The sequence below is a fragment of the Chaetura pelagica genome, unplaced genomic scaffold (assembly GCF_000747805.2).
Source record: "Chaetura pelagica isolate M959 unplaced genomic scaffold, ChaPel_1.0 scaffold182, whole genome shotgun sequence".
Lineage (NCBI taxonomy): Eukaryota > Metazoa > Chordata > Aves > Apodiformes > Apodidae > Chaetura > Chaetura pelagica.
The window spans coordinates 396,406-416,799 of NW_009952442.1; the positions used below are offsets into that span (position 1 = coordinate 396,406).

Sequence of the window (20,394 nt, forward strand, 5' to 3'; positions counted from 1 at the left end):
TGTGGTAGCTTGCAAGAGGGTCAACATCTCCTTCCACATGCTTTGCTGTGGTGCTCATGGCTTGGGGAGGCTGTTGGCATCTCCTTTGCTTTAGGAACATTTGGAGCCTCCTTGGCAGATGTTTGCTACCAACTTGGGTACCCGCTCTCACCCTGTATTGCCAGAGCTCATGTTTCTGGCCTAGCTGAACTCAGGGTTAGTCACTCCTTGAGAATTTGGATTTCCTCAGTGTCGTCTGGGAGCTGGAGTTCCTCCCTGCCTCAAGCCTTATTTTGTCCCAAGGGAATGTTGAGTCCTCTTGGGTCAGCTTTTTGGGGTAAAGTCAATTGAATTTAGTGTGTGGACTTTAGGTGCTGGAATCTGTACCTCAGTGGCACATGGATAGGGAGTAAAAACCATGTTTGGGAGGGTCTCCTGTTTGGTTAACATTGCAGTGTCAAGGGCTGAAGTTGATAGAAAACTGTCTGACTTCAGGTAGGCCTAGATTTTCATTCAGGTTTTGCAGATGACCAAAATTGCATGTCCCTTCTGCTCCTTTGAGATAGAGAAGCAGGAGCCACCTGTAGAAGTGTTTTCAGTTGTGTAGGCTTCTTGTTTAGCCATTCCTTCAGCATTCCTCTGTTGGGGTGGGGAATTGGGTCTTTCAGCTTTTCTGAGTGTTGGGTTTGTGGTTGGTTGGTTTGGTTTTCTCCAAACCAAGCTTGTAATGTTGGGAGGGTAGTTTGCTATCTTTTGTCACCTGTCTCTCATAAAGTTTTAAATTAGATCTTGCTTAAAAGTTGAGTAGAAATGCCAGGAAGGCAGCACTTGGTGAGAATCCTTCAGGAGAAGAAAGGTTGAACTCCTCCTTCACTCCTTGTTCAGTTCTGAATTATCATATAGATCTAGAAACAAGAAATGTAAGATGGGAGATTTTTTTGGATGTTGTGATGCTTATGTTGAAAGTCTTTGGCGTGAAGAGTAGGGTGGAAAGTCCGGACTTCTACACTGGGTAGGACAGCTCCTATCTCTTCCAGTCCTGGTGTCTGCATGGCAATGATGAGGAAATACCGGAGAGAACATGATCAGATCAGATCTGTAAAATATCCTGGTGCTGAGGATAAAGAAACTTGAGCCCTGCACATGAGTGGTTGGAAGTGCTAGTCAGGAGGGTTTTCAGACCCTTGGACACAAAAAAACCCTAATGTGAAGTTGGAGAAGATTCAACAATGAAAAAAGCCTTTTTAATGCTGAGAACAGCCTGGTGGAAGGGGATGGTGACTGCCTTCCTGCTGGATGTGGCTGCCATGTGGAGCCTCGGGCTGGTTTGATCAACATACCTTTGGGAAGAGGTTTCCATCAAGACCTGGATATGGTCAGTGCCAGGTCAGTCTTACTGCTTGTGCAAAGGCTTTGAGGGTTTTTGGGTGAGTACAGGGAAAGGTGAAGGAAGGGTTGGTGGGAGAGCTGAAGCAGGGAAGGGGCCTCACCCCAGCTGATGAGAAGGACACAACCAGTTCTTGTTGGCTCTCTGGGGTCCATGGGTATGGGACAGATCCAGCAGCCCAAGGGCAGGAAAGTCACTTTTAGGCACTGGAACAGGTTGTCCAGGGAGGTTGTGGCTGCCCCATCCCTGGAGGTGTTCAGGACCAGGTTGGATGGGGCTTGTGCAGCCTGGTCTGGTGGGAGGTGCCCCTGCTCATAGCAGGGAGTTTGGAACCTCATGATCTGTAAGGTCCCTTTCAACCTTCACCATTCTGTGATTCTATGATTCTATGCATCTAGAGGAAAAGGTTTGTGATCCATTATTTAAACTCACATCCCTGTTGGGATTTAAGGAGGTGTGTGACTTGTCTGGAAGGAAGGTGACCTGTCAAACTCTCCTCCATGTGACAGGGCTGCCTTCCCAGGCATGGTGATGGGGCTGCATCTCCCACATCCTCTCCTGGGCTTCAGCCACTCCTTTTGTCTTTGTGAGCTGGAAGTTTGGCATTGGGACTTTGCCCTTTTTGAATACAATATTGGGAATCCTCCTTAAAAATGAGAACAAGTGGAAGATCCTGTGATGCTCTTAAAATAGCATCTCAGCCAGGAGGAGCTCAGGTCATTTGCTTGGTATTCAGCACCATTTCATTTGGTCTCTGAACTCTTAAGCTCTTCCATCTTGAGCCAGCTCCTGGCTGTTGTGAGGACCACCAGGACAGTTTCCCTCCTGCCATATTGGCTGAGAAGGCCCTATTGCTCCTCTCTAAAGCATCTGGTGACCTGGAATTGGATTGAATCCCCCGGAGGAATATGTGCAACTTTGCTTTTGATCTGCCTGGTTTTACCATTTACATTTGTGGGTTTTTTTTGACCCCAAAAAAATGAAACACAAGATCTTTCCCCACACACCCCAATTAATTGAGTATTTACTTGCCAGTGGGGAATGTTCTCATGAATCACAGGCCCTTATTAAGGGTCCTTTAATTGGCTTTTTTATAATAAACCTTCAAGCCTTTTCCAGCTTGAGGAAAATTTCCAGCAAAACCTGTCAACTGAAAGCAGCAGCAGTCTCTGGATGAAAAACTCATCCCCACATCACCAGCGTTTCGCTTCTTGTGGGTGGGGGACCTGGGGTGTGGGACCACACCAGGGTAATTACAAGTCATCTCGTTAGCATGTCCAAGGATGGATAAATATACTCTGGGACTTGAAATGGCATCGAGGGGGAGCTGGGAACATAATGAAATCTCAGCACAAGTGCAGAGGGTTTGTCACTAACGTTCTCACTTCACAGTATGGTTTTATTTGATGTTTTTAATCTTGAATGTGAGATTGGAAGGGGGTGGTTGGGTATGTGCTGGAGCAGTTCAGCTAATGAAGGTCATACGGGAGTCTTCTCACTGTTTAGAGAAGAAGAGGAGCCAGACAGGGTTGAAACAGGAATGGAAGAGTAACTCTGGAATTGAGATTGGGGTTTTAAGGATTCCACCTGTCTCATGATAGCAAACAGTAAACTAACAGTGTCTCTAAAAAGAGAGGGCTTTAGGTCTGGGTTTGGTGGGTTTATAAACAACTTTGAGGTCTTAGAAGTTGGAAACTGTTGTAGAATGACTAAGGTTGGAGCTGGCTTCTGGAGGTCATTTGGTCTAAACTCCAGTTATGTCCCTGGTCTGCCCACAGGATTCCCAGGATTCCCACAGTGGGAAATAATCTGAGATAGGAGCACAGCAGCTGAGGAGACCAAAGAGACCAATGTAGAGCCTAGCAGAGGAGACAGGCTTAAAGATCTGCCTTATAATTTCCATAGGACTGTGACCTTATGCCCTCTGCTATGTGACCTTGGAGTCCTCAAAGGCCTCTTACCCATTTCCTGCACTGAAGGGTCACCTGCCTGAACATGTGAAGTGTTAGAACCTCTTGCTTTTGCTTTGGCACAAACAGATGCTGGAGGAACAGCAAGTGTTCATGTCCTATTCCCAGAAATGTCCCTGGCCAGAAACCAAGGCCACCACAGCAGGCACAATGTAGAAGTCCTCTAAAACAAACTGTTGAGCCTGAAGGGGAAAGGAGAGAAGGATTCAGGACAACCTCCCTAATGGTGAGCTGTGAAATGCAGAGGGAGTCACCACAAGGCCAGTGCTGATGGTGGCCAATAATCTAGGCTGTAGAGCTTGTCAGAAGAGACAGGCATTAAGGAGGGGGGCTGCCTTCTGAAAATCCAGTCATGGGAAGTTGGGAGAGCAAGTGGAAGACTTTCTTGGATGTTGGGGATGGCTTTAGGGTATGGTTGGCCTTGTTGTAGAAGAAGTGACTTTGGCAGCAGGAACAGCAAACTTCCTAGGAAGACTTTGAAGGCTTTGTGGTTAGAGGCAACACATGAAGAGCAACTTCAATGCTCTGGGGACTTAAATTACCCTCAGAGGAAGTGGGAAGTTCTCTAAGAAATACAGCCAGGTTTCTGTACCAAAGCTGGATGAGGTTACCTACTTTTCCTTCTGGAACTGCTTGCTCCATGGGAGTGCTGCATGTCTTCCACAGACTTCCCAAGTGTCACCTGGGAGTACAGCTAGAAGTTGCTGTGGATGTGTAGGTGCCTCCAGAAGCTGTCCTTCTGCCTTGTATGTGGGAATGGAAAAATTAATTACTTTCCTTTAACATGAAGTGCATCTAAAAGGGTTTGACCAAATACAGAAGGATTGGGAGGATTAATGTGTCAATCCCAGCATTGTTGTCCAAGATTTATTGTAGATCTTCAATAAATTCTTTCTGCTGAGGAGCAACATGACCCTGAGGTTGCTGAAAGGGGGATTTGTCTAACCAACCCCTCAAGCTTCCTCATGTTCTCGGACTCCTTGGTGGCTCTGGTTTGTGTTTCATGGCACATTGCCATCCTGCAATGCTGTTCAGGTACCAAATGCATTTTCTAACACTATTCAAAAGCTGCTCTGTAACCTTTCCATGTCCTTCTGGCAAGTGCCAGGAACACGGAAGTGACTTCTAGCAAAGCAGTTCTCAAGCCCGCTTGTCTCTCTGCATGGCTGTGAACTTGGGTCTCTGAGCAAATGTGTTTTCCTTGTCTGGGCAGTGAGACAGTTGGTTTTCCTCTTTCCCCACCCCTAAAAAACTCTGGCTCTGCTGTGATAGTCAGTCAATAACTTTCTTATTGGCTTTAGGGGCTTGAAACAGCCAATGCCAAAAGCTGTTAGAACAGTTCAGATCATGGTCCTGTGAGCTTTTTTTATCCCCAGAGCTCGGTCCCTCTCAGGTGCTCCTTGGGCAGGTAAAAATACTCGGGCTGAACAACCAGAGAGCAGTTTGGGGATGGTGGGACTCCCTTCCTGGGAAGCAGGAGCTGTGTCTTTGAACTTCAGCCCTGAGATAAGCAGGTTTTTGAGCCAAGTGGGTGGCCCGGGAGAGAGCTGGTGCAGGAGAAACCTGCTCCCTGTGGCTCAGGTGGCTGTCATGCTCCTGCCCTGCACCCACAGCTCCGTCCTGAGCAGGAGAGACCTCATCATTGCTCCAGAGAATGGTTTTAATACACATAAATCTCAAATCTAATTGGTGAAAAGAAACCATTTGCATTTATATAACTCCAGAGCTTAAATACACTTCTCTACCTTGCATAAATATATCTATAATTGCATGAAATAAATGCCTTTTAATATTTATATACAACCTGGTATTATTTCTGTGTGTATCCCTAACTGTCTATGCTTCAAACTGGAAAATATCAACCACTTCTGGGATAACATGGTTTGCATGAGCAGCTGATGCATTTAATTCAGCCACTTCTTCCAGGAGCTGCTCGTCTCCATGTCCTGAATCCTTCTGGCATCCGTTGATTTGCTGCCAGGAATTCAAAGGCTGTATGAGAACAGCATAAATGAATATTCCTCCTCTTTCTCAAGTATTCCTTCTGTCTACAAGCTGCCCCTCTTTCCTACTCCTCATGTAAAGGTCTATGAAAAGTCCTGCTGGATCATCCAGGGCTTTCCCAGACAGCTGCACAATTGTTCTCTGGTTTCTAGGCTTTGTCCCATCTAATTTTAAATACTACCTGATGTTTTTCTTGTGACTCCTTTTCTAAAATAAATAATCCAGGCATTTTTTTTGTTTACAAAGTGTCACCTTTGCTGTCCTGTCATGAGAAGCAGTGTTGGAGGATCCACCAGCCCATCTCCATCCCATCCCTGCTGGGTGGACGAGGGGATGGAACTGAACCCCATCAGTGTGACAACTTCGCTCCTTGTTTCCTTTGGCTTTTCAAGAATTTTGCATGGTGGCCAAATTGTTGTGCTGGTCAAGTACAAAATATGGGGCTTAACTTACCTCTTTTGGAAGGTTTTGGGGGTTTTGACCACTGAGGAGAGACGGACCTAAACATCCTTTAAAAAAATGAGTCTTGATGGGAATTGTCATCATTAGAATATCAGAAATTACAGTATATTTTTACATGGTGTTCTACAGATATGTAGATATACTAAAATAATACATATGGACTAAAAAATAATAAAATTGAATTATTTTAATGTTTCCTCCCCCTACCCCAATTTTTGGAAATGTATCAGGAAAACTGCAAGTGCTGGGTAGGAAGTTAAGCTCAAACCCTCCTTGAAACTGCAGAGTTGTGGAAAGTAGCCCCTTTCCTTGCTGCACAGGTAGTTGATGATAGAGTCATGAAATGGTTTGGGTTGGAAGGGACCTGAAAGATCATCTAGATCCAACCCCCCTGCATGGGCAGGGACACCTCCCACCAGCCCAGGTTGCTCCAAGCCCCATCCAACCTGCCCTTCAACATTGCCAGGGATGGGGCAGCCACAGCTTCTCTGGGCAACCTGTTTCAAGTAACCTTACCCCAAGCCTGCTGAGATTGTTCTTAACAAAATTAATATTATTTTAGTAGTTGGAAATAATTTTATTATCATTATTATTTAAATGAAATAGAATTTCTTGATTGTTATCTCAAGTGGCAGTTTGTGAAACTCCCCAAAAATCACATTAAACAAGTAACATTGATGCCTGAGCAATGAATGTAAGTGAAGTGCAGTGCAAAATTAATTCTTGAATTATTTTTTTCCTGCAAGGGCTGTTCTGGCTGTTGGAGTAGAACCAGGATTTGAGTTTTTTTCACTGGAAATGAAATTTTAGTTTGTTGGTCAATAATGTACATGAAAATAAGATAGAACTGGAGGGTATACTTTGTTTCTCAGGTGTTCTTGTAGCCCAAGTGGACTACAAGAAGGGTGGAGGTTTGGAGGGTAACTCCAGAATGTCTCTCTGTCTCTTTATATGCCTGACCATGATTCTTTGGTCCATATTTTTGGTCCAGGTTCCCAAAGGCACCGACCAGAACTGGGCTCAGAAACTGTACGACCGGCACGGCAGCAGCCAGCACTTCCAGAAGCCTCGCATGTCCAACACCTCCTTCATCATCCTGCACTTTGCTGACAAGGTAACCAGGTGCCTGCTACATGTGCTGGGAACTGAACACAGAAATGGGAAGGGTGTGGAGGGGGAAAGAAGAGCCATGTGAAGGAAAAATTAGTTTATAGCCCTGATATGATGCTTTTTTGGTGATGCCTGCTTGGCAGTTATCTTGGTTGTGCGCTCAGATAGAGACCAGCTTGGATCACAGGATGGTTAGGGATTGGAAGGGACCTCTTGAGATCATGGATTCCAAGCCCCCTGCCAGGGCAGGACCAGAGCAGGATGGATGGTCCATCCCTGGTAGTGTTGAAGGGCAGGTTGGATGGGGCTTGGAGCAACCTGGGCTGCTGGGAGGTGTCCCTGCCCATGCAGGGGGGTTAGAACTGGATGATCTTGAAGGTCCCTTCCAACTCAAACCATTCTATGATGACTTCAGCCTCCAAACTATTGCACTAAGCTTCAAAGAGCTGTGCTTTCTAGAGGAGAGAGAAATCCTCTTTCTCAAAGCTGCAGCAAAATCAATTTCTGAAAATATATTAGAAAAGGGAATTATTTTTGAAGAGTAGGAGCTCCAAGACTCAACAAGGCATGGTGGGGAAGAGCATGTGAGAGGTGACCCTGGGCTCATCCCACCCTTTTGAGGGTGAAAAATCCAACTGCAGGACTGTAAACCCCAGTGGCTGGTGCTGTAGGATCTCATCCATTGTCTACAGCTTTGTTGAAACCCTGGTGCAACAGGCATCACAGCAGCAAATAAGACTCATACACACAATGAATTGTTCTGGTTAGAGGAGACCTTGAAGATCAGCTTGTAGTTATCCAAAGCACAGATTTGTTATAAAGGAAAATGTGAAACCAACCTGGATACATGGCCAGTCAACATGTAGGAGCTGTGATCCCTTACAGGTGCTTCACCTCACCAGGGTTTCCCTGGATCTCAGCAGCACTGTTTATGGCCAAAGTGGATACTCACCTTTCCTTAGGCATATGCTTTGCACGTGGATCTTTCAGAAACAATTAATTTTTGCAAGTTTTCCCCCTTTTTTTTTATTTTCATGCTGAATTATTTCAGCTAACTTCACATGTACAAAATAAAATGTTCTTGTGTCCTTTCTAAATCCTCCCTTTGCATCCGAACCTTCTGTAATTTCAAAACTAAGAAGTGTAGCCAGGTCATCTTTGGAGGTTTATTGATCAGCTTGCAAGGAGCTGAGGAGAGAGCAAAAGAGCACAAAGAGGGAGTGATGATCTTTGCATTTTTAGCCCTGGTTTCCAAGTGCTGTTGCGTCCCCCACAGAGCACTAATGACCAAGAAACAGTCTGGTTTTGTAGCAAGGATTTTGCTCTTATTCAGAATTCACTTCTTTTGATACAAAGTGACTTTTAATTCCAGTTCTTCCCCCGCTCCCAGCTTCTCCCTCTCAGGTTTTTCAGGTGAGCTCCAACAGTTGGGTTGGGGTGGGATGAAGCATGTTGTCCCCGTGCAGCTGGACTCTTAAGTTTCTTCCTTTGTCTCCTGCTAGGTGGAGTACCAGAGTGAGGGATTTCTGGAGAAGAACAGGGACACTGTGTATGAGGAGCAGATCAACATCCTGAAGGCCAGCAAGGTAAAAGCAGCGAGTCGGGAGATCCTTGGCACCAAAACCACAAGTGTGGGCTTTCATAGTGAAGAAGTTCTTTGCTGAGGGTGGTGAGACACTGGAACAGGTTGGATGGGGCTTGGAGCAGCCTGGTCTGGTGGGAGGTGTCCCTGCCCATGCAGAGGGGTTGGAACTGGATGATCTTGAAGATCTCTTCCAACCCAAAGCAGCATGAGTTTCTGTGATTCTGTTCCCCTTTAGGCAATACACAGGGCAAGGGGGGAACACTTAATTTAAACACCACAAGGACTTCAAACCCTCTCTGTCAGCACCTGCATGGCTAATGAAGTGCTCCCACCAAGGCAGCAGTTCTTTCTGCTAATTAGAAAGCAATTAATGCTGTCAAGGAGATGGTGAGACATTAGAAATCAGCTAATGAGGTTTATTAGTGCTGGTCAGCTAAACCAGTTGGGAGTTGATGGTCTTTGAATTAAGGCAACTGATTTGATTACTCATTGAAAGCATGTGGGTGTGCTGGTAGGATGTTACCTTCCAGTCTTCAGTAATTATGGATTGTGCACCGATGGTTTGAATTCTGCTGATGGGGAAGGAGACATCTTGTCCTCTAGCATCTGTGGAATAGATCCTGGGCTAATTCAGATGGTCCCAGTTACAGCAGTTCTGCTTTAAGGAAGCTGGAAGGTCACCTCTGAGATGGTTGTCAAACGTATTTGTGCAGGAGCAAGAGCTCTTGGTATTCATAGCAAGTGGGCAGAGAGGTTGATGGCAGGGTCAGGCTGGATGTGGTGTGAGCAACCTGATTTGGAATCATGGAATGGTTTGGGCTAGAAGGAACCTCAAAGATCATCTAGTTCCAACCCCCCTGCATGGGCAGGGACACCTCCCACCAGCCCAGGTTGCTCCAAGCCCCATCCAACCTGCCCTTCAACACTGCCAGGGATGGGGCAGCCACAGCTTCCCTGGGCAACCTGGGCCAGGCTCTCACCACCCTCACAGCAAAGAATTTCCTCCTCATGTCTCACCTCAATCTCCCCTCTTCCAGTTTTAATCCATCCCCTCTTGTCCACTTACTACATGCCCTTGTCAGAAGTTGCAGATTTCTCTGCTCACTGTAGGGAGTTTGGACTAGATGACCTTCAAAGATCCCCTCCAACCCAAACCAGTCTGTTATTCCATGACACTCCCAACTATGCCTTGAAGATCTTTTGAAACCTGAAATCTCAGCTGGGGGTTTCACCACATTGTCAAGCACAAGCTAGTGAAGTCAAGCCCACGTTGGGTGTCTTGCCGCATCAAGCATGTGCTTCCCAAGCATCCCATGTTTCCAGGAGTCAAACACCCAAGACAGTGACATGTCATGAACAGGTAAGATAGAAATAAAAGCTGGGAGTGTGGAGCAGGTTCTTAGCAGGGGCTGTCCTGGAGCCTGCCAGCAATTTGCTCATTCAGTGCCAAGAGTTTCCTTGCCACAGTGGTATTTAGGCTGCTGTGCTTGCAAGCTCTGCAAACAGCCTGCAGGATCAGGGCTGGAAATATTTGTCAGTCCAGGGATGGGGCAGAAGGCTAGGAAGAAACCCTTCATGGCACAAGGCTCTGTTAATGTCCATCAAGTGGTAATAAAGCCTTGAATTCTTCTTGGGATCTTAATGGAAATAAAAGTCAAGCTCAGCTTTTGGAGGAGCTTGGGATGGAGGGAAGAGGCAGTGCAGGCTCTGCTGCCTAATATTGGTGTTTTCTGCATGGGTATGTCACACATGGAGTGCTATGGATGAGGGGTGTTGGTGTCCTCTCCCACAGATACTCCAGAGTGGGTATTGCTGGTGGCCTGTGTGCTGATGGGACAGCATCAAGGGGGCTTCAGCAGTGTCACCAGGCTGGAGCCCACCACTTTCAGCTTGGTGACATGTGAAACCCCCACCTTGTGACAGTGGTTTTCTTGTATTTAAGAACTGATGGTTTGAATCCAAGCCCAGCTGCAGTGGGAACCAGTGTGGATGCAGAGCTGGAGATGAGATGTGAAAATTTCACAGCTCTTCTAAACAGACCAGATTTCCTGTGACTTTTGTGATCAGATTCCCCAACCTCATTAAAATTTGAAGATCCTGCCCCATAAAAAAAAAAACCCAAACAAACATTAACTCAGTTTGCCAGCTCATCTGTTCTCCTATTTATGAAGTAGAAATGTTGCTGCCTGGCTTGTCCAAACCCCCAGACTTCAGGGATCTGAGGAGCTAAATGTGGGGCTTTCAGGGCTTTGGAATGGCAGTCCTGCTGTCACATTGCTCATTCATCATGAAATGCAGGTAATTAGTGAGGAAGTGCTGGTGTCTTAATTATTCAGGAAAGCAAAGGTGCCTTTGGGGCTGTGGTGGGAACAGGCTGCGTGTCCTCATGTGAAGGCCATGTTCCTTGAGGATTTGCTGTGCTCTGAGCTAGATGAGCACCTGCTAAAGAAGCTTGGGAACAAGAGTTCCTCGTGTTCATGAGTTTTTGTGCCTTGGACAACACTTCAGCCATCCAGCCTTGCAGCTGGCCATCTTACTTTTTTTCCCCTGTTTGATTTAATATGCACATTTCATGGTCTGATGAACTACAAACCAGAATTGCCAGTGGTCCTGCTGACATGGTTTATGTAGGCAATGCTGCTTGCTTGGACTTTATTGCCCTTCCTGATTTAAGATGGGCAAAAAAGCATGAAATCATAGAATGCTTTGGGTTGGAAGGGACCTTAAAGATCATCTAGTTCCAACTCCCCTGCATGGGCAGGGACACCTCCCACCAGCCCAGGTTGCTCCAAGCCCCATCCAACCTGCCCTTCAACACTGCCAGGGATGGGGCAGCCACAGCTTCCCTGGGCAACCTGGGCCAGGGTCTCACCACCCTCACACCAAAGAATTTCCTCCTCATGTCTCACCTCAATCTCCTCTCTTCCAGTTTTAATCCATTCCCCCTCATCCCATCCCTCCCTGCCCTTGTCCCAAGTCCCTCCCCAGCTTTCCTGGAGCCCCTTCAGGCACTGGAAGCTGCTCTAAGGTCTCCCTGGAGCCTTCTCTTCTCCAGGCTGAACACCTCAACTCTCCCAGCAGAGCTGCTCTAGCCCTCGGGTCACCTTCAGATGACTAGAGCAATGTGACTTGTGTGGGCTCACCCAGCAAAGAGCAAGGCCAGAGGTGCTCACAAGTTGTCTTTTGTTTTAGTATCAAATGGTAGCAGACTTGTTCCAAGATGAGAAGGATGCTCCACCCACCACTTCCATGGGCAAGGGAACATCCAAAATCAGTGTCCGTTCTGCCAGACCAGTAATCAAAGCTGCCAATAAGGAGCACAGGAAAACAGTGGGACACCAGGTAATGTCTGACATGAGCAAGGTTGGCCGATGGCAGGGGAGTGGGGCACGAGAATCCAGGGACATTTTTTAGAGAAGAGAACTTGTTTCTTCAGTCTGAAGCAGTGATAAGTAAAAAGCTGTTAGGGAGGACCTTCCCATGACCTGTGTTTGTGGGAACCATTTGGCTGTTCCATTTTGGACACCTTCTACCAGCATCTCTGGAAGAGCAGGCTCAAGTAGTCTTGACTGGAAGCAGTTGAGATAAGGTGTGAGGGGAATGGAAGCCAATCTGGGATTCACTGGACTGCGTCCCCATGGCCTGTGGTTCTCATAAATTTAAACAACTTGAGAAAATGAGCATTTTTTTTCTCCCATGTGGACAGTCAAGCAATGCAAAAGAAGCCCAGACAGGTTGTGCTGCCTCTACCCTCTGAGATTTTTCAAGACCTTACTGGGTCAAGTCTTGACTGCCTGTTCCTGCTCATGGCCCTCACTGAGCTGGAAACCCTCAAACCATGGGTGTCTTCTCTGAATTCCTCATGCATGTGCTGGGTGATGGGAAAGTTCATGCCATGTCACATACAGAGACTGGCACCTGATGTGTCTTGTGGCACCTGCTAGGTAGGGTTGCAAGGTGCAACTCCTTCATCCCTCCTCAAAACCAGTGGCTTTGTCTTTCAGTTCCGCAATTCCCTGCATTTGCTCATGGAGACTCTGAACGCCACCACGCCCCACTACGTGCGCTGCATCAAGCCCAACGACGAGAAGCTGCCCTTCAAGTAAGTGAGCTGGCAGCTCAGAGAGTGCTTTGGGTGGGATTGGACCTTTCAGATCATCTACTTCCAACCCCCCTGCATGGGCAGAGACACCTCCCACAAGCCCAGGTTGCTCCAAGCCCCATCCAACCTGCCCTTCAACACTGCCAGGGATGGGGCAGCCACAGCTTCTCTGGGCAACCTGGGCCAGGCTCTCACCACCCTCACAGTGAAGAACTTCTTCCTAATCATGGAATGGTTTGGGTTGGAAGGGACCTTAAAGATCATCTAGTTCCAACCCCCTGCAAGGGCAGGGACACCTCCCACCAGACCAGGTTGTACAAAGCCCTGTCCAGCTTGGCCTTGGACATCTCCAGGGAGGGGACAATGTCTCAGTATCTCTTGGCATCAGTACTGGGGGAGTAGTGAGGTGCCTTCCACTTGAAGAACACAATGTCTTGTGGCATAGAGGGGCAACACGGGGCATCTGTGCAGGGTGTTCCCAAAGCAAGCCATGGGAGTTGTGTATGGTCATCCTGAGGTTTGCTATGGTCAAAAATCCGTGGAGCCCTGTGAAACCCGTGCACTGTGGTCCATATGATACACTGCCAAGGATCCCAACAGAAACCTTCTTGTGAGTGCTTTGGAGAAATGTTGTGATTTCCTCCTCCCTCTGCTGATCTCTCTCCCCACTATCACTGCAGGTTTGATCCCAGGAGAGCAGTGCAGCAGCTGAGAGCTTGTGGAGTGTTGGAGACAATCCGCATCAGTGCTGCTGGCTTCCCTTCCAGGTACCTGCTGGGAATTGGCTGTGCCACCATGCTCAAAGTTCATTATCTGGGCTGAGGGAGGGAGAAGAAAACACCAACATTTTTCAGAACAAACAGGTTTTAAATATATATTTTTTTTCCCCCCCCTCCCTTTTTAATCCATTTATTTTACAAGTGTTGCCCTAGAGGACTTCTTCCCTGCTTGCCTGAAGCTGCCCATCCGAAAGCTCCTTGCACTGGAGAGTTTATTTTCCTTTTATTCTTTTTTTTTGTTGTTGTTGCCAATAGGTATTTTAGCCCCCCCCCAAATGTTGATTCTTCTTGCAGAGAAAGAAAAGAAGGGTTGTAAATCATTCTTGCAGTCTTTCCCCCCCACACATCCCAAGCACACTAACCTTCAGTCTTCCATCTTCCAAAAGGGAAGGTTATGGGTGGTGTGGCTTTTGCTGATGGTGATAGAATATTCCAAAGAGGTTTTTAGGGCCCAAATAAATCAGAAAACATAAACTATAAATAAGCCCTGAAGATGACAAGGGCGAGTGATTCTAAAAATGCACCCTTTGCTTTTCAGTGCCAAGCAGCTTTGTGTTCATGTCAGCAGAGCCATCAGGCTTTTTGTGGGCAACAAAGGAGTTCTAAATATGCTCAGCAAAGAGGCAGCTGAGCATGGTGGTGAACACCATGAGGAGCTCCTTGCCCAGGTTTTTGGGGAGGGGGGAGCTGCCTGCTGGTTCCCCTCATCTCATGTGAAACTGGAGGTCTTGGCTGCCTCTGACAGTTGTTGGCAACTCCCATGTGTGGACAGGAATCATAGAATCACAGACTGGTTTGGGTGGGAAGGGAATTTCAAGGCCTTCCAGTCCAACCTCCTGCAGTGAGCAGGGACATCTGCACCTAGATCAGGTTGCTCAGAGCCCTGTCCGACCTGAGCTTGGATGTTTCCAGAGATAGGGCATCTCCCACCTCTCTGAACAACCTCTCACCACCCTCATCATAAAAAACATCTTCCTTCTCTCTAGTCTGAATCTCCCCTCTTTTATTTTAAAACCATCACTCCTTGTTCTGCTGCAACAGCCCCTGCTAAAAAGTTTCACCCCATGAGATGGGGACCCAGGGGAAACCTCTACCAGTCAGTGACTTCCATGCATAGGAAAAGCTAGTGCTGGGGATCTCCCTGAGCAGCTGAGCTCATCACCTGAAGGAGGAAAAAAGATAAAAAAGACAAAAAGAACTTTAATAAAAACCACTGTTTCTTCTCCTCTGCCAGCATGGGAAGGTGGCAGAGAGGTGAATGGAGATTTAGGTCCTTCCATGGGGGGCTGCTGGTCTTGTTAGAAGACCCAGCCCCACCTTTGGCTCCCATCTCTGAAGTCTTCAAGGCATTTGTAGAATTGACTCCACAAATAAAATAAAAAGAAAGAAAAAGTTTTATCTTTTAATAAAAAGTTGCTCCTAAATGTCATGATCTCGAAGGCATGAGGGAAAATTAAAAACCACCCCATGAGTTGAGTCTTGTATTATCATTTTAATTAAAGCAGCTGCAGGTTCAAATCCACCTGTCTGTCCCCTTGCAGTGAAAGCCCTGGAGCAGTGAAGCTGCTGTGGTTTTGTTCAGAAAAAAACAGAGAAATGCAGTTTTATGCTCCTTAAGCAAATAGTTTTGTTCCCCAGTGCAGTGGGTGCTCCTGGCTCTGCAGTTCTGGGTCTCAGGGAGGTTTGGGGAGCTCTGACTTGAAGGTTTTGCTGCTGGTCTTAGCAGAGCTGCAGAGAGACCTTGTTCCTCTCCACTCGCAATTGTCCTAAAAACTTGAAGCATTTTGCCATGGTATAATTAGTAACTGGGGAGGTTGGGGGCAGAGGGGAGAAACCACTACAGCACCTGGAGACCAGCCAAGATCTATTTCTGGCGAACAATTGACTGGTGTGAAGACCTCTCCACCCTGAAGACTCCAAAGGGAATGCCTTTGGCTCTGCTTATGTGCTTCTGGTGATGAGATCCTTTCGTTTCATTTTTTTTCCCCCAGGATGTTTAAGAACACAAAACTCTTCCATCACTGCAACTTGTCAGCTTTTTTTTTTTCCTTCCTCCAGGGAAAAAAAAAACAAACAACCAAACCCAACCAATAAGGGTGCAAACAGCTTTTTCAGCCTTTCAGAGTGACCTTCCCCAGTGTGTGGGGATGCTTCAAGGGCAGATTTATTGTCATGTTTCTAGAAGATAATTGCATGTGGCAACAGCTCTGCATGAAACTTATTGATACTCACTTTGGGTTTTGGGAGTGTTTCACTTTTCCTTAGTCATAAAATAACCATCTTGAAAAGCCAGACCCAGGAACTGGGCAATTTCATTGAAGCATTGGGAATAAACTGTGTATTTGAATTATGATTTTTAAGCCAGCTTGGCAAAAGCTGCTTCCACAGAATCTTATTCTGTGGGAAATGTAATAGAAATTTTAATTCTTAGTTTTCCAGTGCATGAGATCAGTCTCAGTTGTCATCACAGCCAGTGTTGATTATTTCTCCATAATTCTGTTTTATTTTCAGGCAAGTAAGGTTGTAATGGTTGATTAACAGCAAGAAGGAGGGTCATTGCTTCAAATTTAAACCCTGTGTGAAGGCTAGAAATTGAAATCACTTAAAATAACAACAGGAAACTTGATCTTTGTCAAATTCGCTTTGCTTGGGTGTCAACAATTTGCCTTGAGAGCAAGAGGGAATTGTCAACGTGTTTTATCTTGGGAGAAGTATGATTATAGAAAGAGGAGAAAATATTTCTTTTCATCCTACAGTGTTTAGATCTGAATGTTTTCCAGTGTAGTCTGACAAGAGTAACTTCTGAGGGTGATGTTTTGGGTCAGAGATCTCTGAATAAAGCCACTTCCTACCTTTATTTCATGCTTCTCCATCAGTGCTACTTTACGAGTTGAAGAGTTGAGTGTTGGGCTGAGGAGCTGGAGGGTTGTTGGGCTGAGGAGCTGAATGTCTTGAGGCTTCAACAATTTTTACCTGGTTCCCTGGAGAAAAAGAACAAGTTTTAATAAGTTTTTAGTGTTCTTCATCCCCTGCAAGACACGATTATGTTCCCCTTCATCCCTCCTCAAAACCAGTGGCTTTGTCTTTCAGTTCCGCAATTCCCTGCATTTGCTCATGGAGACTCTGAACGCCACCACGCCCCACTACGTGCGCTGCATCAAGCCCAACGACGAGAAGCTGCCCTTCAAGTAAGTGAGCTGGCAGCTCAGAGAGTGCTTTGGGTGGGATTGGACCTTTCAGATCATCTACTTCCAACCCCCCTGCATGGGCAGAGACACCTCCCACAAGCCCAGGTTGCTCCAAGCCCCATCCAACCTGCCCTTCAACACTGCCAGGGATGGGGCAGCCACAGCTTCTCTGGGCAACCTGGGCCAGGCTCTCACCACCCTCACAGTGAAGAACTTCTTCCTAATCATGGAATGGTTTGGGTTGGAAGGGACCTTAAAGATCATCTAGTTCCAACCCCCTGCAAGGGCAGGGACACCTCCCACCAGACCAGGTTGTACAAAGCCCTGTCCAGCTTGGCCTTGGACATCTCCAGGGAGGGGACAATGTCTCAGTATCTCTTGGCATCAGTACTGGGGGAGTAGTGAGGTGCCTTCCACTTGAAGAACACAATGTCTTGTGGCATAGAGGGGCAACACGGGGCATCTGTGCAGGGTGTTCCCAAAGCAAGCCATGGGAGTTGTGTATGGTCATCCTGAGGTTTGCTATGGTCAAAAATCCATCAAGCCATGGAAAACCCATGCACTGTGGTCCATATGAGATACATTGCCAAGGATCCCAACAGAAAACTTCTCGTGGATGATTTGGAGGGATGTTGTGGGTTCCTCCTCCCTCTGCTGATCTCTCTCCCCACTATCACTGCAGGTTTGATCCCAGGAGAGCAGTGCAGCAGCTGAGAGCTTGTGGAGTGCTGGAGACCATCCGCATCAGTGCTGCTGGCTTCCCTTCCAGGTACCTGCTGGGAATTGGCTCTGCCATCGTGCTCCAAGTTCATTATCTGGGCTGAGGGAGGGAGAAGAAAACACCAACATTTTTCAGAACAAACAGGTTTTAAATATATATTTTTTTTCCCCCCCCTCCCTTTTTAATCCATTTATTTTACAAGTGTTGCCCTAGAGGACTTCTTCCCTGCTTGCCTGAAGCTGCCCATCCGAAAGCTCCTTGCACTGGAGAGTTTATTTTCCTTTTATTCTTTTTTTTTGTTGTTGTTGCCAATAGGTATTTTAGCCCCCCCCCAAATGTTGATTCTTCTTGCAGAGAAAGAAAAGAAGGGTTGTAAATCATTCTTGCAGTCTTTCCCCCCCACACATCCCAAGCACACTAACCTTCAGTCTTGCATCTTCCAAAAGGGGAGGTTATGGGTGGTGTGGGTTTTGCTGATGGTGATAGAATATTCCAAAGAGGTTTTTAGGGCCCAAATAAATCAGAAAACATAAACTATAAATAAGCCCTGAAGATGACAAGGGCGAGTGATTCTAAAAATGCACCCTTTGCTTTTCAGTGCCAAGCAGCTTTGTGTTCATGTCAGCAGAGCCATCAGGCTTTTTGTGGGCAACAAAGGAGTTCTAAATATGCTCAGCAAAGAGGCAGCTGAGCATGGTGGTGAACACCATGAGGAGCTCCTTGCCCAGGTTTTTGGGGAGGGGGGAGCTGCCTGCTGGTTCCCCTCATCTCATGTGAAACTGGAGGTCTTGGCTGCCTCTGACAGTTGTTGGCAACTCCCATGTGTGGACAGGAATCATAGAATCACAGACTGGTTTGGGTGGGAAGGGAATTTCAAGGCCTTCCAGTCCAACCTCCTGCAGTGAGCAGGGACATCTGCACCTAGATCAGGTTGCTCAGAGCCCTGTCCGACCTGAGCTTGGATGTTTCCAGAGATAGGGCATCTCCCACCTCTCTGAACAACCTCTCACCACCCTCATCATAAAAAACATCTTCCTTCTCTCTAGTCTGAATCTCCCCTCTTTTATTTTAAAACCATCACTCCTTGTTCTGCTGCAACAGCCCCTGCTAAAAAGTTTCACCCCATGAGATGGGGACCCAGGGGAAACCTCTACCAGTCAGTGACTTCCATGCATAGGAAAAGCTAGTGCTGGGGATCTCCCTGAGCAGCTGAGCTCATCACCTGAAGGAGGAAAAAAGATAAAAAAGACAAAAAGAACTTTAATAAAAACCACTGTTTCTTCTCCTCTGCCAGCATGGGAAGGTGGCAGAGAGGTGAATGGAGATTTAGGTCCTTCCATGGGGGGCTGCTGGTCTTGTTAGAAGACCCAGCCCCACCTTTGGCTCCCATCTCTGAAGTCTTCAAGGCATTTGTAGAATTGACTCCACAAATAAAATAAAAAGAAAGAAAAAGTTTTATCTTTTAATAAAAAGTTGCTCCTAAATGTCATGATCTCGAAGGCATGAGGGAAAATTAAAAACCACCCCATGAGTTGAGTCTTGTATTATCATTTTAATTAAAGCAGCTGCAGGTTCAAATCCACCTGTCTGTCCCCTTGCAGTGAAAGCCCTGGAGCAGTGAAGCTGCTGTGGTTTTGTTCAGAAAAAAACAGAGAAATGCAGTTTTATGCTCCTTAAGCAAATAGTTTTGTTCCCCAGTGCAGTGGGTGCTCCTGGCTCTGCAGTTCTGGGTCTCAGGGAGGTTTGGGGAGCTCTGACTTGAAGGTTTTGCTGCTGGTCTTAGCAGAGCTGCAGAGAGACCTTGTTCCTCTCCACTCGCAATTGTCCTAAAAACTTGAAGCATTTTGCCATGGTATAATTAGTAACTGGGGAGGTTGGGGGCAGAGGGGAGAAACCACTACAGCACCTGGAGACCAGCCAAGATCTATTTCTGGCGAACAATTGACTGGTGTGAAGACCTCTCCACCCTGAAGACTCCAAAGGGAATGCCTTTGGCTCTGCTTATGTGCTTCTGGTGATGAGATCCTTTCGTTTCATTTTTTTTCCCCCAGGATGTTTAAGAACACAAAACTCTTCCATCACTGCAACTTGTCAGCTTTTTTTTTTTCCTTCCTCCAGGGAAAAAAAAAACAAACAACCAAACCCAACCAATAAGGGTGCAAACAGCTTTTTCAGCCTTTCAGAGTGACCTTCCCCAGTGTGTGGGGATGCTTCAAGGGCAGATTTATTGTCATGTTTCTAGAAGATAATTGCATGTGGCAACAGCTCTGCATGAAACTTATTGATACTCACTTTGGGTTTTGGGAGTGTTTCACTTTTCCTTAGTCATAAAATAACCATCTTGAAAAGCCAGACCCAGGAACTGGGCAATTTCATTGAAGCATTGGGAATAAACTGTGTATTTGAATTATGATTTTTAAGCCAGCTTGGCAAAAGCTGCTTCCACAGAATCTTATTCTGTGGGAAATGTAATAGAAATTTTAATTCTTAGTTTTCCAGTGCATGAGATCAGTCTCAGTTGTCATCACAGCCAGTGTTGATTATTTCTCCATAATTCTGTTTTATTTTCAGGCAAGTAAGGTTGTAATGGTTGATTAACAGCAAGAAGGAGGGTCATTGCTTCAAATTTAAACCCTGTGTGAAGGCTAGAAATTGAAATCACTTAAAATAACAACAGGAAACTTGATCTTTGTCAAATTCGCTTTGCTTGGGTGTCAACAATTTGCCTTGAGAGCAAGAGGGAATTGTCAACGTGTTTTATCTTGGGAGAAGTATGATTATAGAAAGAGGAGAAAATATTTCTTTTCATCCTACAGTGTTTAGATCTGAATGTTTTCCAGTGTAGTCTGACAAGAGTAACTTCTGAGGGTGATGTTTTGGGTCAGAGATCTCTGAATAAAGCCACTTCCTACCTTTATTTCATGCTTCTCCATCAGTGCTACTTTACGAGTTGAAGAGTTGAGTGTTGGGCTGAGGAGCTGGAGGGTTGTTGGGCTGAGGAGCTGAATGTCTTGAGGCTTCAACAATTTTTACCTGGTTCCCTGGAGAAAAAGAACAAGTTTTAATAAGTTTTTAGTGTTCTTCATCCCCTGCAAGACACGATTATG

General features: G+C 46.3%; 1 protein-coding gene across 1 annotated transcript in view; it reads left to right on the forward strand.

The window, feature by feature from the left end:
• The window catches only part of MYO5B (myosin VB), a 132,023-nt gene that overhangs the window by 70,741 nt on the left and 40,888 nt on the right, over positions 1-20,394 (forward strand). The window contains 5 exon segments of the mRNA XM_010008501.1: positions 6,794-6,916; positions 8,415-8,498; positions 11,690-11,839; positions 12,502-12,599; positions 13,280-13,366. Coding sequence (XP_010006803.1) covers positions 6,794-6,916; positions 8,415-8,498; positions 11,690-11,839; positions 12,502-12,599; positions 13,280-13,366 — 542 coding nt within the window.